The sequence below is a fragment of the Caloenas nicobarica genome, chromosome 7 (assembly GCF_036013445.1).
Source record: "Caloenas nicobarica isolate bCalNic1 chromosome 7, bCalNic1.hap1, whole genome shotgun sequence".
In the NCBI taxonomy this organism is placed as follows: Eukaryota; Metazoa; Chordata; class Aves; order Columbiformes; family Columbidae; genus Caloenas; species Caloenas nicobarica.
The window spans coordinates 5,407,807-5,432,540 of NC_088251.1; the positions used below are offsets into that span (position 1 = coordinate 5,407,807).

Genomic DNA, 24,734 nt, shown 5'->3' on the forward strand with positions numbered 1-24,734 from the left:
CTAGCTTTTCATGCGTTTCTATTTTGAAAGTTTCGTGACATGCTGGTTCTCACCTCAGGCTTTCTCCATGGGGGCTTGTGGCTGTTCCTGAGCGGGGTTTGGAGTTGGATGGAGGGGCTGGGAATCCCTTAGGAACCTGCACTGACCAGGACAAGTCTGTAGGAGGTTTAATTGTGGTTGGACGGAACAGAACTTGATGAGACCACCATGCTGCGACTTCGTTTTTAGGCATAATAGGAAGTTGTGGTGTAGAAAAATGACGTGAGGTTCGTGATGCTCTTTCTTCGGGTGCGAAGGGCATCAAGGGAGAGTGCGCTTTTTCAGGACTTGCTTTGCAAGTTTGTGAAGTGCCCTGCTCAGTGTCTCTGTGTTGCAATGTTTAATTTGTTTCAAGGAAAGTAATAAGATTTATAATTCTGCATGCCAGCCAACAGTTCTTAAAAATCATTTGAAAACCCCAGTTTAAATTTTGAGCCGTTCTTGAGCTTGGTTCTATTAAACATAGTTTAATCATGAAAAATAATTCTGTTTAGATATTACAGTGTTGAAGTATCCAGATTTATCTGATACTGTTTACTCACCAGGATAGCACAGGTATTTTGGACATGAGGGATGACCGTGGAGGCTCTGTAATAAATCTGCAGCGCAGCACTACTCAGTAATGGCCTTTCTCCTAACAATGCAGAAGCATTTGAACGCTCTTCCATTAGAGTGGCAAAGTGCCCAGGAGCCACTGCTACGGCAAGGAGTGACGGAGGTGTCTGCAAGTTTAAAAATAACCCTTGTCACGTAAAGGGTTGTGGGCCACCTGGAAGTGGAGATACTTCAGGGCTTTTTCTGCTGCTCCTTCCTTGACCCCAGGTACCACCGGGGACTGTTCTCTGTGTGGAGCTGGAGTTAAATCAGCTCCGATGTCTTTTGCCTAAATGTTGCTCTCGGTTAAAAGGGAGCTTTGAAGTATTTGGAGAATATCCTATGGTTTATATGCATTTTGGATAGGACTTTCGAAAGTGCTGAGGGGATGTTTGGGGGATATTGTTTCCAGCGACTTTTTTTTCAAATCCCACTTTAGGAAGTGGGAGAAGATGAATTTCAGGGGAACAGGCAAGACGAGACTTCCAGACGAGCTGCTAAAATTAAGAGGATTTGCATAGTCAAGTAAAAATGGGACCGTGTACAAAAGAAACAACTGCTGACTTGCTTATAGGGAATCTGAATAGATGTTTTCTGCATCCAGAACTAACAGTCAAACATGAAATTGTGCAATTTTTAACCTCACAGTTGTGATTTATTTCTTTTGCATGTTGAGTAGCGATGGTCCTGAACATGGCCTTCCACAAACCTGGAAGAAAAAGGTTGTGTTTTTATGTTTGCATTTATGCTATGTTTTGTTATGTTTTCACGTTGCTCTTGAGATGCAAATAAAGAACCTGAAAAAAGCTGCAGATTGGAATAGATGCAAGAAAACACTAAAACCAAGAAAAACCCTTTGTGATTAAATATACGTGCTCATACGTTTTTCCAAGGCTATATATCTTATATGGAGCCTTTCCCAAGCAGACTTTAATGCTAAGTTGGACAATGGGAGTTGGTTAAATTGCTCTGGCCCTTGGTTATGTGCAGAATACAATCAGGAAGATTTGATGTTCTGCTGCTGTTGTTGTAAGTAGATACATGGAGAAAATGATCCTAGTCTTGGATTCTGCTTTTTTAGAGAGAAGAGGTTAATTTTCTTTCTGCTTTTCATTTGAGGTTCTGGCAAAAGGTGATACATTTCCCCTTTGTATTGTATAATAGATTACATGAGAAGACTCTTCTGTAATGAGTTCGAAGAGTAGTTAATTATTTTTGAGATTGCATTACATGTGTGTTAAGCTGATATTGTACTCCCCAGTACACTTAGCACAGAGACTATCACTTTGTTACTTTACGCGGCTGATGGAGCTTATGGCTTGAACAGAAACGCTCAGGATTTAGTGCATGGAAGCAAAGGTTCAAATCCTGAAGATGGCCTGTAGTTTCTTATCATAATGACAAAATTATAAAAGACAGCACAATAATTGTAGGGGTTTTGGTGTGGCTGCTCAAGGCTGGGGGTGTGTTCTCCCTCCCTGGTTACCAAGTCTTTGTGCAGAAGACAGACCAATGCTTTGCTGTTTCTTGCTCTGTCTCATATCTACAGATAAATCCTACAGTGACTGTTGTATAAAGCCTTCATCCTGTAAGGAGCAGACCATGAAGAACGGGGACAAACAGGAAGAAATTGCAGGGCAGTTCCCAGCAGCAGGAGGTGGCCTCGCTGGTCTCTCTGCTGTTTACTTTGCACTTGGCGTGCTCCAAGTCTTCCCTGCCTTGGCTTCCAAAGCATAAAGCACACAGCCAAGCCCTTGAGCATGTGATACTCGGCATTTTTTGACATGTGTTGCGTGGTTGTGCAGCCGTAACTCAACGATCACAACCATAAAGGCAGGTAGGAGCACGCAGTCTACAAGTTGTAGGAATTTTTAATCTCTTCATGAAGCCTAGGCAAGTACAATTTATTTCGAGAAGAAATCTTCTTCCTTTAGCCAGGGGGGTGAGACACATCAACCCAACTGCTTTGCAGCCATCAAAGCCATGCTTAAATATTGATGTATCTCACCCTGTGTCTGCCAACACACCAACAGGGGACCTCATGAGCTTTGCCCCCACTGCTCTGTTCTGCTGGGTGTGATGAGGCCCTTGTGTGTGTAGCCAGGGCAAAGTGCTGCCTGGGGTATAATAGTTACCTGGGGGAGCTGCGGTTCCATGGTTGCTCATCTGCCAGAGAGCATTACACAAGGCAGATAGGTGGAATCATGTGAGGATAATTTTTAGGTGCACACGTGGAACTTTTCTCTTGGCCAGGGGGTCCTGCAAGTGGTGAAACTCTTTGCTGCTCACCAGAGTTATTTATTTTTCTAAGCCTTCAAAGCTTAGGAAAACAAGTTAGTGCAGTATAATATTTTCCCCTACCCGTGATGACATTGGCAAGTATTTCAATTGGAGGAGATTCACTTTTTTTATGATCTTGGTATATGTAACACTCAATAGGAGTTGACATGATGCTGGAGGTCTGTGCTCTAGCAAGTCAGTGTGGCTGGAAGCTCTACACTTGCTCAGAGTACCAAGCACCTATTATGTGGCAACACTTACTTCACTTTGTAAATGTTCACTTCCAGGGCAAAAGAATTCTTCCTGTTCCTCAGCTACTTTTTTTTTTTAGTCTGGTTTCATCTCTTGTACCCACCAGATAACTACGTCTTTATAGAATAAGTATAACACGGTTAAAGAAGATGCCAGGAAAAAATCTCTCAATTTTTTTTTGAGAGTCCGGCACTTAACATTTGGTGGAAGTAGCTGTGCTTTCAAATAGAGCAGCCCAGGAGCTTGTTTTAAAGGAACAAATGAAGACTAAAAATCTGCCACATTTTTTGTGCTTTTAACTATCACATACATCTCCTGTTCTTTGGTGCCGTTTCATGAAGTTTTTCTACAAGATCTAGATCTTTTTCGTCAGAGTTGAACGATTAATGTTTTTGTACACTAGGGGAGGGAAATGATTCCTGCTCTTCAGGGTGTTGACAATGACAAAGGATTTTTGTTTTAAATTTTTTTTGTGTTTTAAAATCATAGAAGGAACTTCAGTAACTTGGAAAGGAAAGTATTTTATCAGAACAGAGAGACTTCCTGATTATGCCCGGCGGAGGCAGAGCTGGGCAGAGCTGGCAGCGAGCTGACGGAAACGCAGGACAAATAAGCCAGCAGGAATCCAGTGGCTTTGGAGAAGCAGATGGATGAATTGCAAACACTATTTTGTCCCCCTTTGTGTAAGGAGACGTGCTTAGCCTTTGCGACTTCGGTTTGCTGTTAGCGAGCAGGAGGTAGTCACCACGGCCAGGAATGACTTTTGTAGGCTGAGTTTATCTCCCTTCATCAGAAGAGGACATGGAGCTACTCTCAATATTAGCTTGCCAACTTAAATGGAGGGAGAAGCCCATCAGCTTGTACCAGGGAGGTGGGAGGGAAGGTTGCAAACGTGAGGGGTGATACTTGGGCTTGCCCACCTTGCAGAGCTGCCTCCTAAAGGCTTGGGTTGGACTCACAAAGTCATGGAGCTGTTCTGCTTCAGGCACAGCCCGGCATCCCCATCCCACGTTGCTCATCCAGCGTGGTCTTGCTGGATCTTCCTCAAGGACAGAAAAAACAGGAGAAGGGGTAGGAGAAGCAGGAGGAGGGGCAGTGGTTGGCAGCCTGGTGGTTCCCTGTGGGAACATTCAATTTTGCAATGAACCTCTTGGATTCTCGACAGGTCAGGTCTGCTGACCCTTCTGGGCACGCTGTGGTGAGTGTTTAGTTATTTACTAAAGCCTTTTGAAGGGAAAGTGGCTTGATGGGGTCTGAGGCTTTTGTGTTATGGAGAGTTGTGTGAGAATCTTTGCTGGGGTTAGCTATTAGCTGATTGTTTAATTATTTGGCTCTGTAACTAAGTAACTAAATGCCTTGAGCCTTAAGATAAGCAGTTCTTTGTTAACATTTTAATAAATGGAGACAAATAATAATAATTTAAAACCTAAGGAAGTATAAATCTCCTGTTTCAGTGACTGAATCTTGAGCAGAAGCATGATTTGGAATATAATTGCTTATCTCATCATAATCTGAAACGGAGCACTCAGAATGTCCCCAGTCCTCTATTGTGGGCATGGCTTTTATACAAACAGTATTTACTCCATTTGCTGGCTGGGTGGCACAAACCATGCTGCGAGACTGTACGAGCAGGCGAAGAAAAAGTTCACGTCTGTTTATTTAACAGCGGCTTGGTTTTCCATGGTGGTATTGTTCAATAGCTCCACTTATAAAGTTAAAATACATTGCGTGCACCACTATTACAAATAAGGATGTAGCTGAGAGCCGACAATACAGAAGCAACGTGCCCTCCCTTGTCCCCCAGGGTTTAAGAGCAGCACCAGAAATTTTACACATGCCTTTGTTCCTTGTTTGTATTTTAAGGAGTGATAGACAGGTGTTATTCACATCAGATAATGCACCTTTGCAATAGGAACTAATGCCACAATTACAGGATTTACAGGAGAATGTGATGGGTGGATGTGATCCCAGCTCATCAAGCCTCGCTTGGTGGTGCAGGCTCTGCAGGGCTATCTCATCCTTCTCCCATCTGGATATTTTCACTAAGGGAAAATTCAGGAGGATGCTGCTGAAAACACTGGGGGGTGGGTACAAAGGAAGGCTGAGCAAACCTGCAGCCTTATTTCTCTGGTACGCTCCGAAGATGTGGAAATGGGGAAACAATCCTGATGTCAGCCTCAGGGGAACCATTGATTTGATGGTATAGCACGCACATGAGTTCAGAATTTGTCCCTGAATTTCAGAAAGGTGTAAAAACCCTTGTGCAATGTCCTGGAGAGAGGGTTAACTCAGCAGCGTGGGTTGTTTATGTGCTGCCGGGAATTTTTTTAACAGTTTAAACTGGTTGATTTTCGCAGTGAAGCTGTTGGGCGGACTCGTGCCTCAGAATCCCACCTGTTCTCTGTTTGCTTTTGGGCACCATTTCAAACCCACACTGGAAAAAGTTTATAGGCAAACATTATAAAAAGTGACAGTCTTAAGTGCTGCTACATTCTAGTTTGGCAACACAAAGGCTTACCTGAAATAACTCACTATTTCCAAACATGACTTCATTATTTCATGACAACACTTTGTGCTGTGTCTTCCCTGATACTCTAGAGAGAAAGAAATGAAGGAAGATAATATTTACCAAATGCTAATACTGATTCGAAACTTGTTCTTCTTCAATATACTAGTGATTTTCCTTGTAAAAGGATTTTTTTTTTCTAATTTTGAAAGAAATTACTGTTCTCGAGTTTGAATTTGGAATTTTCTTGCAAGATTCACTGTAAATTTGGGATTAATAGTTTAAAAAGATGAAATCAAGGAGGGGGGTGGAAAATTTATTTTCTTTGTATGCAAACAATGGATCTACCCAGGAGGACACTGCAACCTGTGTCGCCATCCTGCGGGTTTCCTGGGGCTCTTCAGCAAACGCCTCTCACGCACTTAAAGGAGGGTTTCGTTATCTTGACCCACAGTGGCTTTTAAAAAGTTTAAAGAAAGACATTTTAAAAGACTTTTGTACATTGTTGTCACAGCATAAACTGTGTAAAATTTTCTTTGCAAGTAGGGAGTTACAAGAAGTCTTAAAAGCTTCCAAGTAAATTAGCTTGCTGGCTTCAGCTACTTTTTTTTTAATTTGACTGTGGAATCTGAATTTAAAAAAAACCTCAAGCAGACTCAAGTATACTCATTACTGTTACAAAATACATGTAGAAAGGAGCCCATGTTCCCTCTGGAAATCAGATTTCTAACAGCATGGCGTAGTACTCGGTGAAACACCTGCATTGCAGATCTGTGGATTCGTGACTGTGGGAGCAAGACTGAATTAGTTTATAAGGAGTATAAAGCCGTACTGTAGCCTGTCCTAGACTTTGAGATGGAACTTCGCACGCTAGAAAGTTTAGAGGCCTTGTTATAAAATCGAAATCCAAGAATCTTTACAGTCTCCATAATTGGTTGTGTTTAAATTATTTTATGTACTTCTCTTGGCCACTCTTGGTGTGATGCATCTGTCAAATCTGTTGTTCAAAAACCCATGTTTGGCCTAGGGAAAAAGCCAGGAGAAGCTTTGCAAGGGCACATCCCTGGATCTGTTCTCCTGTTGCTTCAGGCAAGCTCCCGCTGAACTCCCTGAAATGACATGATGAGTGGGAGGAGAAATTTGGCAGCTGTTTTCAAGTCCATCAGTATAACCCAATATTGAAATGCATGAGTGTCCCACTGTGGTGGCCAGTTGTGGTACTCATCGAATCGTAGACTATCTTGAGTTGGAAGGGACCTGCAAGGATCATTGAGTCCCACTCCCTGCTCCTCACAGGATTACTTAAAACTACACTACTGACAGAGCTTTAGCATTTCCAAACTCCCATCCACAGGCTGGCTCAGATGTGAGGCTTATTTCAGACTTCTCTATTGAAGGTGTGGTACAAAAATGACAACGCTGTGCCCCAAGGACGAGGAACACGGGTTTCAGAGTTTTGCTATTCTTAGACTCAAGTGTGGACACTGAGAAGTCACCTATTTTAATATTTCCTCAGCCTCCCAAGCAAACAAAACAAGGTGTGTGTTTTATTTAAGTATGCACCCAGCGGTGCCCAGTTGGTGCCCGTGCCGGGGAGCAACTGTTGGCGTGACCTGACCCTCCTCCTGGGCAAACAGGAGATGCCTTCAAGCTGCTTTGCCTTATTTACTTCTCCTGCTGGCCTTGGTGAGGCCAGGAGGCTCGTGGGAGAGGGATACTGTGGTTGTAAGGAGAAACCAGTTAGAAGAGCAGTCCCTATAGTGGGCACAGCTCAAGTGTCTTGTAGCTGTGGGGTCCCTGCACCCTGTGCTGAGCCATCTGGTCCCAAGTGCCAGGGGCTGTGGTTCCCGGAGAGCTGGACCTGGAAGAAGGTGATGAAGCTTTGTAACTGTAGGCAGATGTAATTTTCCAAGGATTTTTTTTTTAAAAAGGCTTTGGTTTGACATTCTTGTGATTTGGTTACAAAAAGGGGCTGATGGATGAGCAATTTTGTTGTGAACGTCTGTGTACGCTGTGACTTCGAAAGCTTTGCTTGTGTTCCTGGGTTTCTGCTCTATTCTGCTCAGGAGAGTCTGTGAAACAAGAAATGAAGCAAAAATAAAAATTAAAGGAAAAAGTGACTGTTGCTGGGAGCAGAGTCGGCAGTGTAGAAGGCAAATGTAAAGACTTTGGGAAGGGTGCAGGGAGAAAAATAAAGGACATCATATATGCTGCGTATAGGAACTCATGTTTATTAGCTTAGTCAGGGAGGGGTTGTTTGGCCATCTCTTCCTTCCAACACAGCTCTTTTCAGTTTAGAAAAGAAAAAAACAGGCAACCTACAAAATCGAGTGGGGAGAGATAAATATTTGTTTAAATTCTAGACCCAGGTGCTAAGATATAAAACTGAATTTCCTTTCTGAGCTCCTCCTGCCTCCTCCAAGTTCTTTGAAGCCCCGGGGTTCAGCAGCACTTTTCTCCCCAGAGATGGCTCTCAGTGACCAGCGAGAAGGATTGTGCCTTCGAGTGGCACTTGGGACAAGGCACATGCCGAGAAACCGATAAAAAGCGATTGAGCTTCGTTTGTGGTTAATTTCTTGACAATAAAGCCTATCCAATACCTGCGCATGGTTCAGTTTTACAAGACAGATTGCTGCGCTAATCTGGATGAAACTTTTTTTTATTTAGAGTAACTTGACTTCTGTGGATGAAAAGGGCCTTCACTGACTTTTGTTGGAAATTCTCTCCTTTCCCTTCTCTTTCCTCTTTTTTTCCTCCTTTTCCTTCCACCTTCGCAGAGCCGCCAACCAAATACCAAATCTCTCAGCCAGATGTATATTCAGCACTTCCAGGAGAACCGCTTGAGTTGCGCTGTCAATTGAAAGACGCCGTCATGATCAGTTGGACTAAGGATGGGGTCCCCTTGGGGCCCGACAATAGGACAGTGATTATTGGGGAGTACTTACAAATTAAGGATGCTACACCCAGAGATTCGGGCCTCTATGCTTGCACTGCCGTTAGGACCCTAGACAGTGATACTCTGTACTTCATTGTAAATGTTACAGGTGAGTAAGTTAAACATAGGTTTTTGCATGTAGAAGCTGTAAAATGTGATATAAAGACATGTTATGTTATAACGTGAAACAGTCCTCTCGGGCATAGCGAGTTGAGCTGAGTTCTGTAGTTATTTCAGGTATGTTCTCCCTTGTCCTGACCCTGAAACAGACTCAGTTTGTATATATTCCTTTTACTTCATGGGATCTATAATGATTAACAGCTGCTGAATAGCCCTCTGTTTTATGCCACTATGACAGGATTAAATTATACAGAGTCGCTGTGATGATGATAAAGCCAGCAGAATGAATACAAGGGTTTGTTTGTTTGTTTGTGGGTTTTTTTGGTTTATTTTTTTTGTTTGTTTTTGTTTTTTTCCCTGTGCATCTGAAGAGTAAAAGGGGTGTCCTACAACCTTGAAGTTTAGAGATAAATCATTCTGGAGACACTCAGTTCTGCTCAACTGAATGTCTTTAAGAAAAATAAAAATTATAAGTGGAAAGATTTTTGGATTAGCAAACTCCTTTTGGAAGCTTCGTAGCATTTCAGGAGTATTGGCTAGTTTTGTTACAGTTTTATAAGAATAACCCACATTTTGTGGCTCAAGTTTTTTTTCCTTTAGCTCCTGCGCAACTAGCATAATATCTGTTCTCCTTTAGATAATCTAAGAACGTAGCACATTAGTTTATTTCTCTGCAAAATAGGCTGGTTTAAAGACTTGGTTATTTTTAATGTGCAGATGCTCTTTCCTCTGGGGACGATGAAGATGACAATGATGGGTCCGAGGACTTTGTGAATGACAGCAACCAGATGAGTAAGTAACAGCGAACTGCCAGAAGTCACTAGCAAGATCCACGTGGAAAATCATGTCCTGTCTTTCACACTCTTGCCTTCAGAGCTTCTTGATTGTTAACTGCATGGGCTGTCAAAAAGTGTTACCTTTGTCCTTCTCCATGTTTCTGTTTCACATAGTTCGTACCTTGGAAAAGAAAAATAAACTAATAATTCTTCTAAACACACTTTACTGGTCTGTACTTTCTTTCTCCCTTCTTGCTGGCTTTTCTGCAGTTTCCTTTCTTCCTGAATTGAAGTTTCGTCTTTGCCTGGTTTAGACTCTTGCAGATGAACTAACTTTCCCTGAACCTGATCTGAAATTTAACAGAAGAAACAAAAATCCAGCTCACTTTGCTAAAAGGTGGTATGGAAACTACAAAAATAAAGTTTAAGTTGTAATGAGGCAAATCCTTCAATCCTTAATCTCGGCAGAAATCTCCCGAGGGAGAATGAATTTGGAGACAATGAGGTTCTTTTGTCTACAAAGGACCTCGAGATTTGTTGCAAAGAAAGCAATCCAGCACTGAAACCACATTTTGTGTTACTTACGAATGATGAAAATGAGCTAAAAGAATCTTAAACCTATCTCCATGTTAAACTTTGGTCCCTCTAGAGAATTTGGAAAGCTATTAATAGGCTTTAAATAGAGTAGTCACAAAGAAAAAAAATACAGAAAATTGATATTGGTTCCTTATGCCCCTACGTTGCAAAATCCCCTTGGTGGCTGGTAGTTTGCTATCGCTCGTGCTTTGTAAAGTCAATAACACACAGAACACAGAAATCCTTCATGGGAGGTGTCAGCTGGTTACCGGAGGCAGTAGCCAGGTATATATTTGCTCCTCAGCCTGATTTGTAATTGGCAGCTGGACTGTGTGCTTGAAACACTTGTTCAGATGATAAAGTATGAGCCTGATTTCACCTCCCCTAGTTAGTTATTGTTGTATAGGGCTGCCCTCGTCTGAAGCTGTGAAACATTAGATGCTATTTAAAATGATATAAGTTCTTAGCTGCCTATTTGGCCCCTGCCATCTGTTAGTGTGATTAACCCAGGCTGATTCACAGGTGCAGCTTGAAGTGGCTGAGATTAAGCAGCTGGAGGCTGCTCTGACAAAGGAATGCGGTGGCAAAGATAATTGGCAAGTTTGGAAGAGGGACACTGCCTTTAAAAGAAGTTGTCTAGGCAGAACTCACCAACCCAGGCAATGTTAGCCTTCCCCTGAAAAGGACTCATGGGTAGAAATTCCTTTTGAGAAACATCCTTATGTCTGCTGTCCCTTTATTGTGAGCTTTATTGGTGTTGGTCAGAAAAGCACCTGCGATATTTTTGGTCTGTTAGTGAAGACAATTGTGCTTCTAGTCTGTTTCGATGGCTTTGAAAATTCACTGTGAGCACAAATGGGTTTTGGAAGTGCATCTAGATAGAAAAAAAGAAAAGGACCGGATCCCAAGGCAACTATGCTTTGTAATGTCGAGGTAACCGTTCCTGCCCTTTCACGTAACAGGGAGAACTACCCAGTGGTGTCCTCCGTAACACCGGTGATGTTCTTGTAACGTGAGCTATCATTTTAAGTTACTGTTCATCAATCTTGATTCAGGAGCTGGTGAAAGGCCACTGATGGTTTTCGTCTGCCAGGGACGGGGTGTGTATTTAGCAGAGGTCAGTCACACTTTCCCTGCTCAAAATGAAAGATGCCTCTAGAGCGTGAACATCGAAACATCTTGGATGTCAGGGGGAGCGCAAACCCTTGCAGTGTAGAAGTGAGGAAACTGTGAGAAGACAGATTTCTCCCAAGCAGAGCGTTGCACAAACAAGTCTTCATGAGATTGCCCTTTACAACGTGTCCCCAAACTTCTGGGGCTTCTTGCAAGCTGCAGATGGGCACCAGGGGCAAGCACAGGGACATCTGAGCGCTCAACGGGAAGAGCTGGCCCTGGAAAAATGATCGTGGCACCACATCCCTGCAAGCAGTCTGTTTTCAATGAAAAGTTGCATCATAATAACTCAGTTGGATAAATGCAACTGTGCTGAAAGAAAGAGGGTTGTGAATTGGCAAGCTCGGAGCTGTGTGGAAGTTAGGGGTGGGACTTGGTGTGGTGCTTTTGCAAACCGCTGAAGCTTGCGTGTCTAGCATCTTCTAAGTCTTCCCTTCAGTATTATTTGCCATTCGCCTTCTAGTTTTTTATCTCATGTCCAAAAGGCCACATCTAAGTTAAGAAACTGTTGCAAAACGGATTGAAAAGTGAATGAGGAGTTGAGCAGCAGTCTAAGTCCTCCCTGAGCATGCCACGGGGCAGGCAGGGGTGTGCAATGGCCAAATGCCCTTGACCACCTTCTCTGGCCTACCTTAGGCAGAGCCTGGGGAAGCTCAGGCCCTCACGGTCCCTGGTTGCTGCTCTTGAAGAGATCTTTAAGTGTTTCCTGAATCATGGTTTGAGCTTTGCAGATCTAAAACAATTTAGCTGATAATTTACATACAAATTACAGCTGCAATCATTAAGGATAAGCAATGGAAATTGGCCCGGTTATGCCTTTACTGATGGAAACAAAAGGCCATAGTCTTCAAAGGTGGTTGCTTTTTGATGAAACAATTCTGATAAAGTCCAGCTGTCCTGGCATGTTAATTATGATGTGATGAGGCAGGAAATGGCTGTAGTGCCTTCCACAGGAAACGGAACCTTGGCATTCTCATTCCTGAATATTTAAAACTAAAGCAAGCCTTTTAGAGCTGTTTCATTTACAATGGTAAGTATTCTTTTATGCCTTTTTTTTTTTAAAGTTTTCTTTGCCTCTGTTACAAATATATATTTCAGAGGCCAAGGTTTTCCAGTGCAAGCAGCGAGGCTGTTGAGGAAATCTGGCCTAATTTTCAAGGCTGCCCAGAAAATACAACTGCTCTTGAAGTCAGCCCAGGCTGTAAGTGGCTCTGTAGCTGTGAGGAGCAACTCATTCTCGAGAGAGGAGGGCACTCGAGTGTACACATGTGCATTTGACCATTTGCCCTGTGTGTATTTTTAAGTAAAAGGCATGCATAGCAGATTTCACTCTGCTTTTGGTGTCCTTTTAGCTTGACAGATATTTTAACTGTCTGAAAAAACACTGTAGTAGATTTGTTCCAGACTGCATCCTGAATAGCTTTTTATTACTTCCAGCTTTTGTTGGAGGGATTAGTGCTTGTGGGGAAGGTGCAGGATTGGTTCCACTGCAAAGTAGCCTTCTCTCTCCACAAAATGGCTTTGTTGGCAACTCATTTTTTCCCTTTGTTGCCCCAAAGAGGTGCCTTAGCTTGGTTGTGGAGGGCCTCCTCCAAGGACATTGACCTGAGACTTAGTTCCTTTTACAAAGCTAAGGGCCGATCATCACCAGTTCCTTTGGCAGCAGTGGAAAATACATTGTTGGTAATTGCTGCCTCATCTTCATTATTTTGAGAGATAGCCCTAACTTAAGGGTTTTCTGTAATCCTGACTAGGTGCTGGCAAGGCAGCAGCAGCTGTCATGATAGTTGCACTGAAGTCCACCAACAATTTATTCTGGAGACCGCTGGGTAGCCCTGAAGATGCTGCTATTCTCCCTTGAATTCTAGTCAGGCGACTGGAAGCTTTATGGCTTTTTTTTTTTTTTTTTTTCCTTATCACCCTTTAAACAATTTCTTCTGGGCCAAGCAATGGTAAATTGGCACCAAGAACAAAAAGTATCTAAATGCAATCCACATGCTGTTCTTTTCATGCCTTGAAGAATTTCAGAAAGGATGAAACAAGGTTCAAATTCATCAAATCCTGTAGAGTGGAAACCCGCTCAAGGGAGCAGCAAAAATCGGATGCTGCCTAGAAGTGTTTTTTAATTAAAGGTCAAATAACAATAGCACTGAAAACCTTGGGGGGATTTGATGTGGCCGTTTCAGGCGCGCTATTGCCTGCTCAAGGTGCTTGTCAGGCAGGCTTGGATTTGACTACTTTCGTATTTCTTTGTATTAGATAAGTCCAAATAAAAACTGAGGCGTCCTGAAGTGAAGTGGTCCCCTGGGCTGCCTAATTTCAATTTCGCATGCAGGAGATTTGCCTGATTAGACGTAATGTATTTGCAGGGGAGTGCAGTGTGGGTCAGCAGGATATTTTCTTCACTAATGAGAGCTCTAAAAGCAATCAGGAGTTCCCACCCGTTCCCCTGCTGATCGTTACCGCTACGTGCCAGAGTTTGCCCTGTTGTTACTGTGAACTTTTATCGGAGGTGCTACCTACTTCCACCTGTCCCATTAGCAAAGATGGGATGCGATGGACAGGGTCTGCACTCGAGGGTATATACTCGTTAACTACGTTCGTTCTTGCTTTTAGTGAATCTGAGTGTTTTTCCTCTCAAGACAAATAGTAAAAGGTGCTTTTGGGTTATGATATTCAATCTATAAAGAGAAGTGCTGTGTGTTAATCGGATCAGCGCTGTATGAAAGCACAAAACGAGGGCGAATGTTACGGTTTGTGGATGTTGCTGCCTTTTTCTTTTTTCCCTTGAACATACTGAGGAGCTGCCAATATAGATGCTACTACCTAGTGAAAAATGGGAGGATGTCTTGAAGCGTTTTCAGGCGGTACTTTCAACATGTGATGTCCGCATGTTTTTCTCCAACCTCCCCTGTAATTTGGGAGCGTTGCAGGTTATGCTGATGGGAGGGTTGTGCAAGGGGAAGCTTTCCAAGCAGAGTCCTTTCTCCCTGAGGAGTTTCCTCTCCCTGCTCTCTCCGTGGCACAGAACTGAGCTGCTTTTCTTCATTCCTGCCTGCATTCTCCTGGCCTGCTCTCTGCTCCCACCTCTTCCATAAAGCAAAGTTTTTTCCTCCCTCTGCGTTTGTTGTCTATGAGGCTTATCAGAGCACTTATTTTCCAGAAGCCAAGTTTTTTAAAGGGTGAGACTTGGTGGAAAGGGAGGTTACATACAAGAAAAAGAGAGGATGAGCTGCACTATAATGCTGTAGAAACCTGGCTGCATGAAGCAGCCTTGTTGGGGGAACTCTTGGTGGTTGGGTCCTGACCAACTCAGATGTCCTCATCCTGGGCTGAACCCGATGGGACCTTAGAATTATAGAATAGTTTGGGTTGGAAGGGACCTTCTAAGCTCCTCCAGTGCCCCCCCTGCCATGAGCAGGGACATCTGCACCAGCTCAGGTTGCTCAGAGCCCCGTCCAGCCTGGCCTGGGATGTCTCCAGGGGTGGTTCATCCACCACCTCTCTGGCCAACCTGGGCCAGGGTTTTACCACCCTCAGTGTCAAAAATTTCTTCTTCATGTCCAGCCTGAATCTCCCCTCCTTTAGTTTAAAACCATTAATTGGTTTTAATTAGATTAGATTTAGAGATACAGGCTTCTCCAGAGCTTGGTCCCTCCAGCCCGTGCTGCAGGGCGGCATTGCCACGGGCCAGCGGTGGAGCCTGTGGTTCCAAGGTTGTGCCAGTGGGTGCATCCAAGCTTTCTATGCTCTGTAGCTGTGAGAAGGTGCATGTGGTGGACATGATGAGAAGTGACCATGCTGGCTGCAAAGTTGCTGGGTTGGTGTTGCCCGTTTGAGGTCAAATCTAGGCACTGTGCTCCGAGATACCAATATAACTGATTCTGATGGTTGGTTGGCTTTGATTTTGTGGGAACTGTGGGCAGGGCCGAGTAGTGGTCACCCCACATTGCCTTGTGGAAGATGTTTAGCAATCCAGAGAAAATATCCTTTTAATATATCAATACCAACATGTAATTCCACCTTTGCCTGGTGCACTTGTAATGTAATTTGGTCTTTGTGTGTAGTAGTTAATTCCGTCGGTCGGCTTTGTTTAAAGTCTCCTGTTATTTTAATGTGATCCTGGTTTTAGCAAATAATGTTAACAGTGATTTTCCTTGCATCCCTAATTCACTTTAGCCCATGTAACAATTTCTTAGTGTTGCAGTTAATTTTCAATAGTTACCTGATTTTCTATTTTGATTACATGCACAAATTTGCTTTGCTTTTCTACTTCATTAATTTTAACACTAATTGCCACTTCGGGCAAAAAAATAATCACTTATCGTTCTTAGCATCATTATAAGGCTTGCTTTTGGAATGTTTTCTTTATACTGAGAGAGACGTTGTTAAAGGATTTATTCCTGTATTTTCTATCCAGCTGTATTTTTATTTAGAGAGGGGGTGGCAGGATTTCTGAGTTTGCACTGATTGTAAGAACTGTTATAAATATTTGAGGAACGGAAGAGTTTATTTATAGTGGAGTGTTAGGCTGCTAATGAAGGAAATGAAACAGAGCTGAGAGAAATGGAGTTATTTTTCTGGACCCCTCTAGCCCTAAAAATTCCACACTAACCTGATTTGCTTCAGGAAAACTCCATTGTAAAAGAAATTAATGTTTCCTACTATTAAACAGATCCTGAATCTTTAACTTTCTAAAAACTGTTATGGTGAGACAACTGAAGCGATGCCGTGAAAACGCCGTGCAATGTAGCTGAAGCGTTGTGTGGATCCAGAGCACGGGGTAACCTTGTGAATGGAGGGTAAAAACAGATGGGTAGTTGTATGTTTTGTTGAGCTGTCTTTGCCATACTGGTACATGACAAATGACTGAGAACCTGGGCAAGAAAGGGGTTTTCCACGTGCTCCTCATGTGGGCACAGGCTCGGCCAGGACACGGGAAGGAGATGGTGAGACCCAAAAGCCGGCAAAAGTGGTCACTACAGTAAACATGGGCTCAGGAACATGCTCTGGTTTCATGCCGTGGTGTTGGACATCAGTGAACATTTGGACTTCAACAGACTCACGAGACTAAGGAATCCTTGCGAAGTGATCAACGCTATTGCCGAGTTTTGCTGCTCCTGCGTTTGTAAAGATATTTTGGTGGTTTCTGTGACAGTAACAGCACAGCTCACGTTGCTGTGGTACACTGTAAGTTCGAGTGTGCTGCCAGGCAGGTAGGTATGTTTATTCCTCATCTGACAGATGGGGAAGGGTTAAGACCGAGGCTTCCAACAGGTCTTCTGACTTGGTCTGTCTGGCTTCAGAGCTGGGGTCCAAGAATTCAAAGTTTGCTGAGCGCCCCCAGTAACTCGACTTGAGGTGGAAAGTGTTTGATCATTTGAGTCTACTAAAAACTCGGTCCCTCTGTCTTACTTGATACACACGAAGCAAAGGATATCTGTGCTTAATTATTGGAATTTTGTCGTAAATTATATACTCAAGTCTGAGCTGTTTGCAAAACTCCGGTCAACACTTGTGACATATGATTTCCAGTCGTGTACTTTTCTAAACCACACTGTCTCTGCTAAAACGAATACGTGCAGCGCTTCACGTCTGTGGAAGCGGCTGGAAAGGTAGCTCAGCTTCTGAATACTGATATTTCTGGATGTGTCTTGTTGAAACAGGGGCTCCTTATTGGACACATACAGACAAAATGGAGAAAAGGCTACACGCGGTGCCAGCAGCAAACACCGTCAAGTTTCGTTGTCCAGCTATGGGAAACCCAACACCGACCATGCGATGGCTGAAAAATGGGAAAGAATTTAAACAAGAGCATCGTATTGGCGGCTACAAGGTACATTCTGATGATGCAATTTTGCAATTTCTGTTCTTGACCAAGGCTGTAAAAAAACCCAACTTGCTGAAGTCAACAGAAAATCTTTTAATGGCCTTGGATCGAATGTAGAAGCAAAAAAAAGTAATTGTTTTCTTCTGGGGAAGGGTGGATGGTTTCTTTGGCAGTTATTTTTTTATTTTCTCAAATTCAAGCTTGTAGCATAGCAGTGCAGCTAAGGATTATTTATAGAGACCTATTTGGAAAGCTAGAGAGTGACTTTGCAAAGCAGCGTGAGACTATTTTGCTCTATTCCTTTTCAGCAGCATTGTTGAAAACGTGACCATCCACTCTGGCGATTGTAGGCAGTTTAATAAAGGAAAGGCTTGGAAGTCAAAAGTTATTATTTTCTATAGAGTTTATGGTCTGTGAAACTGAAATGGGAAGCAGAATTTGAAGGAAACTAACAGCAATTACTTACAAGGGTTTGTTTGAATTTTAAACAGCTTCAGATTAGATGTTTCATGCTAAATTGGTGGTTACTGATTAAGAGAGAGTTTTAAGGAGGTCAGCTCGCTCTGTGGGTTGGTGCACGGACCTTTAACCTCTCCATATCTGCCTAGGTCAGGTCAGAAGTCAGGATTCGGTCATCTTATCCCACTCCTCACAGGGAACGGGAGTGTGGGACTTCGATGGGAAATTTCTGTTCAAGCCCTACCCTTGCCATACCTCCTCGTATCTCTGAGTTACCTCAACCTCCTCTTGGACCTTCCATCAGTGGTTTCCTCATGTATCCCACACCTCAGCAGCTTCTCTCCAAAGATGAGAAGGTTCCCACTTACCTTGTGTCACCGTTATAAGCCCCAGCCTAGATCTTCTGCTGAGGAGCTCAGAGCTCCTCATGCTAATTAAGATCCTTCACGGTAATTAAGACAGAAGTTAAGAGACTTTTCCAGATGACACTGTAAGTGCAAGACCGAGCCCTGGGGGCTGCTTACCCCAGCATCGCAGTATTTTTGGGCTGCCGGGTTTTGCGGTGCCCTGGTGGAGCCAGGGTGTATATTGCTCCATGTGCTGTTGACTCAGATCCTGCTTGGTACAAAAAAAATATGTTTTCCAGTGCAGAGGAGGACGAGCCGTAGTCTCCTTTCCTCTCTAGCTGGATTTACTGTAGAAAGTGTCAGTTTTTCCAACATTTGTGTTAGCAGAGAGCGAAGCCCAGAAAATCTCACCACATGAACACTAATTATCTAAGTAGACTTTTCCATCTATGTTTGCTTACACCATAAATTACTGTTGCTTATGAGTGTACACCTGGCAACACCTTCTGCCTTTCATAACGCTATGGAGTGTTAACAAATTGGCTACAATTCAGTGATTTTTCACCTTTCTCAGTGCTTTTTTAAAAAACAACCCCCCCCAAAAAACCAATTAAAAAAAAAGGGGGGGAAAAACAAACTAATCCTTGGAAAATAATAGTAACTGTTTCAGTACTAACTGAGACATTATTTGAACACTTTTCATCTCATGAAGGCGAAATGCAGATATCACTCTTGAAAACCGTGAAGGAAAATGTGTGTTTTACAAGGCGGGATGGAGATACCTGATCTCTGGTTTGGGAGGTTGATCTTTAGTGGAGTAAATCAGCCCATGTGGAGCTCCCTGCTGCCACTACTAGTCTGTGTTAGGCGTCTGGTCGAGCTCATTTAGGCTTCTGCCCATTAAGTGGCACAAATTAAATTTTTGCTCATGTGTATTAAATGTATACAATTTCCCAGGTATATATGTACTCTGGGAAGAAACCACAGACGCCTATTTCTAAAGCCAGCTGGATAAGTGAAGTATATACCTATAATTCTAAATCATAACTTCTTGCATCTTTTAGTCTAGAGGAAAAAAAAAAGAGGAGACGCAGCTGTGGATTTTAGACTTTCTTGTGGCTCAGAAATACATAAAAATTTAAATGATCTGGTACTGTTTACTTACCAACGTAATTCTGCTTACCCAATCTAGGTAGATTCTGGATTCTGTCGGTGTTTTGATTAATCATCTTGTTAAGATGTAAGCTTGTTTCTGGTGGATGGGTGTTAAAGAATGAGTCCTCCAGAGCTTCTGAAATGTGTGTCCTCTTCTTCCTAGGGGGCAGGATGAGGTCACTGCAGGCTTTGTCCAAATTATTCAGAAATAGAGAGAGAATTGTATTTTCTTGACATCTCTATACTGACAACTTTGTAATGGAGGGATCCTCAGAAAGGACTGAATCTTTCCATGTTGGTTTGTGTTGAGCCAGGTATCACAGCAACTTATGATGATTTTTGTATGCTGGTTTGTTTTGAATCTGGGCATGGCTATATGTAAAGCGTTTCTGCAGGATATCTTCATATTCATAATAATTTGAGTGACTAGATTAGCCCAGTTGGCTGTATCTTTCATCACCAGTTGATGTAACACCATCCATCCCTTTCGGAAGAGGCATTTATCCCTTGAAGGCTTTAAGAACAAATGGAAGGGAAGGAAAATGTGAAGCTTTCCAGTAATCCTCCAGCCAGCTCTCTCCTGCTGCCTTGAGCTAAGAAATCTCTTCTTTGTATTCTCTTTATCGCAATCAGATAGTGACCTGCAGCACTTTGTCCCTCGGACTGGGGAATGTCTTGAGTCAATTTGCACTCGGGCGAGCTAGCAGGAGGGCCGAGATAGCTCCCAGAGTGAAATTCCTCCACCGTGACTAATTCTGGGTGGTGGATTTCAAAATTGAACATTTTGTGATTATCTTCAAGGTATGCACAAGGTTCCTACAGCAAGGAGAAAGAGTTCAGTTATTGAGTGTCTAAATACTTTTTAGCCTTTTTTAATCTGTCTCTAAAGTGATGCTTGTGCATTTAAAGGCATTTTATAATTTCTTTGAGCGAATAATCTAAATCCTCTATGAGACACCACAGGAGCCTTTGCTTTTCTGTACACCACCTGGAAAGCAAATGTTCTTCTATCAGTTGTTACTGTGTATGTATCGACAGGTGTGTGTTTTCACATCTGCATTTTGATAAGCTTCATCACTGCAGTCATCTTATACACATTTAAATTCAGCCAGGTAAATACAGAGTAAAGAAAGAGTTCTGACTCTATAGAAACTGTAAAAGCATATGGCTTTTGCATGGATGTCCTGCACTTGTTCCCTCTTCCTGAGCAGTACCAGTGTATGTCTGAATGGTGGTGATTTTGTGGGCAATCGTATTTTGGTTTCTAATCCTTCTTTTGAAATTCATATAAAATTGACCCCTCTTTGCCATTTTTTTGCTAAGTGATAACTTTTCATGATGGATCTGTTCACTGAAGACACATATTTTTAAATGAAACGGAACTGTCCACAATTTTTTATATGATACTCCAAAAGCACAGCGTTTCTATGAAACATCCCTTCTCCTTTCCTAGATTTCTGATCAATATTTCTTGCCATTTTAATTCCAGTTTAGGTTTCCCACCTCCAACATATATCTTAAAGGGACAATTGTATACATTTGATATTGATAAGTTAGTTTAAAAATTGAGTTGTTTGGAGATGTTGTTTGGAAGAATTTATTAAAAATTTCATGGAGAAGATGGCTAAAAAAAGCACCTCAGTGATTTGCTGGAAGTCTCCATAACCAGTCAGAAAAAAAAGAAAACCATGTTGAGATTATATTTATTATCCGAATCCTTTTGCAAATAAAGTACCATTTTTGGGTATGAAGCACAGATAAAACATAAAAATAGGTATTGCAAAGCAATACAAAAAATGGCAAAAGCAGTTATTAAACTGGGGACAAAGTACCTGAAGGCTCAAGCCGTGTTTCAGCATGCTTCCAATGTGGTTATCCCCTGAATTTCCCTCTATCTAGAAAAGGCAATGACAAATTGGAAGGGATATCCTGAAGAGCAGGTGATGGAGTGGGTGGAACTATGTGGGTATTCCCCAGGATTTTTAAAGAACTCAATGTGAAGTAGAGCTTCAGGGAACAAAATAATAGAAATAACAGGATAATAGCTGGCAAGGAGCTAGTCAGGTTATAGAGCTGGAAGAGTTTCCTCCAGCTTATCAGTCTCCAGCTGTGGACACTTGTCCTTTGCTGGACTCCATATACCTGCCGAGGATGCTCCTGCTTTCAGCAACTTGTTGCTGATCTCATGTTTTTTTTTCCTAGTGGAATAATTCACATGAGCTTCCTAATATGTTCTGTCTGCCAGGTGAGCTCCAGTTATCTATGTAAACAGCTTAAATTGACCCAGTTGGTATTACCCAGGGGAACTTACTAGGGAATATTTGGAGAACCGTAAGACTGGTGTCTTCACTTAGAAGGGCCCAAGTGAGCAACCAGGAGGGATCTAATGGCTTTAACCTGCATCACCAAAGAGACCATCTATTTGCAACTTCAGTCACAGAATCACGGAATGGTTGGGGTTGAAGGGACCTCTGGAGATCATCCAGTCCAACCCACCTGCTAACGCAGGGTCACCAGAGCAGATCACACAGGTCGGTCCAGGCGGGTTTGAATGTCTCCAGAGAAGGAGACTCCACAACCTCTCTGGGCAGCCTGTTCAGGGCTCTGGCACCTCACAGGAAAGAAGTTTCTCCTCATGTTCAGGTGGAACCTCCTGTGCTTCAGTCTGTGCCCGCTGCCCCTCAACCCTGTTGTCGGGCACCACTGAAAAAAGTCACAAGGGTAGGTTTCCTCCTTCCCCCCCAAAAAAGGAATATCACTATTATAGTTAACCTGTGTCCAGAAGGCTGGTGTAAGAGCTGTGTACTGTGGAAACTGTTTTGAACCTCTTTTGAAACTACCTTTTGCATAGATGGGTGTGATCCTGATGCTGGTTGTCAGTAACGGCGCCAGTTTTGCTGCCCAAAGATGGGCTTTATTGGGACTAGATGGTGAAGGCAGGTTGCTTAAAAACACCACGTTAGCAGAGCCTGTCTGATCAGCGTGTTGCAAACCGGGAGGTTGCAGGGACGTGGCAGGGCTGTCATGTGTCTGAGAACTACAGTTTCAATTTGGGAGCCTTCACTGGGGAAGATGCCGTCATCCCCAGCAAAGGGGAGCTCTTCTGGGCTTCGCGGTGCTGCGCTTGTAACCAGAAAGCACTAAGCCAACAAGCTGAATCTAGTTGAATCCAGATCCGTGACATAAATCCAGTTGTGTGACGATGTGTCATAAATGCTTTAGGCCTCTACAGCGGTTTTTTAGTTCAAACAGAAGAAGCTTAAGCTGTTGTTTTATTATAAAGATATTATCTCTTCTCATTGGAGTTACAAGAAGGGAAACTGCACAAATACTTTTTAATATTGCCATCCAGTATATCCACTTGTGGCTGTAAATTAGTTATGTTTTCTTACTGAATGCTAAACAATTTCCTTTGTTTTGCCATCAAACTAATTACTTACAGCTTGTTACCATTTTTTTTTTTTTTTTTTAACTTTCATGGAATCATGATCTCTTTTTGTTTGGCAGTCAGATTGCTTGAAGACACTTCTGAGAAGTGTGATGTAACTTATAAGGACAAAACTTTCAGGTTGCTTTGACCAAGTTTCCCTCAAAATAGCTCATAAAGAAGTAAAATATTCAAAATATGTAGCTGTTGTATTTGTTATTTACCAATGGTTTATGACAGTAATTCTTCCAAACCTTGACTTTCAAAGTTGCTTAGCAGAATAACGAGACAATAAAATAACAGTGATAAACCCTTTGTAGCTTCATAAATTTATTTCTTAACTCTTCATAGTGTGGAAAAAAAGAATCAATATATAGTTTTGATGTATACCATAAAGAGGAGGGGTGGGGAAGAGGAGCAGTAAGTTTGGGCTGGAGATTTTGAGGTTGTATCAGACATTTCTGTGACATTGGGCTAGCATCCATGCCCTTCACCTGCTGCTGCAGTCTTGTCTACGTTTTCTTTGTCTTTGAAAGCCCACATGGCCAGTCGTTAGGTAATATTATTAGCCCATAACTGGACAGTAGTAGTAATGTCTAACTAATGAGTTAATTACTAGCTGGGGGACTAGAAAAGCCAGGAGCCCCTTATGGGGCTCTTATGTTACTCTTCTTCCAGGCTTTGAACTGAAGGCATTTTAACCTCCAGCAAGCCTGAGGTTTAAGCTCTTGGCCCTGAGAACACAACCCTGTGTCGCCTTTTCCTGCTGGATAAGGACCTACACAATAGTCAGGCACAAAGCAGGATTTCAGACCTATAGTTGTAATGATCTTTTAAGACTGTATAGTTACTGGAAGTGTCACGGAATGGTCCATAAATTTTTTTTCTGGTGTACTGCACTGAATTACTACTTTCCATTTGGCTGATTAAAATGACTGTACCAGATTGTATTTTTATTCCATTTGCTAGAATACGTACTCTGCAGTTTAAAAGTTGTACATTACAGCTACATGATGTTAAGATCTTTGAGCGCTTTGTCAAAAATGTAATGCTAAAACAAGGGATTAGTGGATAGCCAGCAAAAGGTCATTTTGGGAGCCAACATATGATGCAGGAAATATATGTATGTACCGGATGACTCTATATCCTTCCAGTATTGGGCTGGATCCTATTTTCTGCAAGACCAATGCCAACGCTCCTTTTGAGTTCAAATGGGAACAGAATCAGCACCTTTGTTGTATTCTGGCCAAGGAGGAGTGCATGAAATAAATGTATATCCTTATGCTCTGTTTCCGTGAGGATTTTCTTCAGGCATTTTTCATGAGACAGCATCATCTTTTCTTTCTTGTGGTACCCCAGATCAGCGAGGGATGTGGCCACGCTGTGTGTCTGGTGGAGGGATCTCAAATGTTGCTCTTTTGTACTTTGTTTCTCCAAATTGTGGGCTGTGTGATTGAGTTACTAGAGAAAGACAGAGACTTAGATGTTACGGGATTATATCCGTCCCATATTGTTGTTGGGTCAGTCATATTATCAGATGATTGTTTGGAGGCAGGTGGGAAATATCCTGAGGGTGTGAATTTGCTTTAGAATAGATGGAGAGGTTAAAGCCTGGTAAGGCGACTGCTGCTAATTGGTGCCATCCTCATTAGGCTGGTAGGACTGAGTGTGCACCAACACGTGCAGTGCTTGGATCAGGGCCGAGGTAAATTTCTAGCAGAATGCAAGAAATCTTCCGCTGCTGCAGCCATGCTGTACCTGATCAGGAATAAATAAACTATTGCAGTTTCCAGAACTGTCGGCCAAGAACAGAAGAGGCTTTTAAACGTAGATTACAGAAGGTTAACTATTCAGAAAATGTTTCTTTTGGATTGGGAGAGGGTGAAACTACGCTGGTGAAGTTCCCAACCTCTCTGGTTTACAACCCTCCAGGTCCGTAACCAGCACTGGAGTCTCATCATGGAGAGCGTGGTCCCGTCTGACAAGGGAAATTACACATGCATAGTGGAAAACCAGTACGGATCCATCAATCACACCTACCATCTCGACGTTGTTGGTAAGAAAGATGATTTTTTAATTCTCCATTAAGACATTTAGAGCTAAGCTGATACATTTTGCATTAATTTTGAAGATGACTTAAGAGTCATCTAAAGATAAGATCTCAGTACATAACCAGTTGCTACGTAACTTTATGTATTTGTCTGTCCGGTCGTGTCTGGAGGACCAATGTACCCATGCCTTGGCAAAAGTGTGAAATCCGTGTGT

At 42.6% G+C, this 24,734-nt stretch overlaps 1 protein-coding gene across 6 annotated transcripts in view; it reads left to right on the forward strand.

The window, feature by feature from the left end:
* FGFR2 (fibroblast growth factor receptor 2) overlaps window positions 1–24,734 on the forward strand; it is an 85,878-nt gene that overhangs the window by 11,548 nt on the left and 49,596 nt on the right. For 4 of the 6 annotated variants that reach the window (XM_065638467.1, XM_065638465.1, XM_065638470.1 and 1 more), the window contains exons 3-6: window positions 8,449–8,715; window positions 9,444–9,518; window positions 16,918–17,087; window positions 24,402–24,525. In XM_065638467.1, the coding sequence (XP_065494539.1) occupies window positions 8,449–8,715; window positions 9,444–9,518; window positions 16,918–17,087; window positions 24,402–24,525 (636 nt within the window). The remainder of the gene's footprint in view (window positions 1–8,448; window positions 8,716–9,443; window positions 9,519–16,917; window positions 17,088–24,401; window positions 24,526–24,734) is intronic. The other 2 variants (XM_065638468.1, XM_065638469.1) reach the window with 2 other exon arrangements.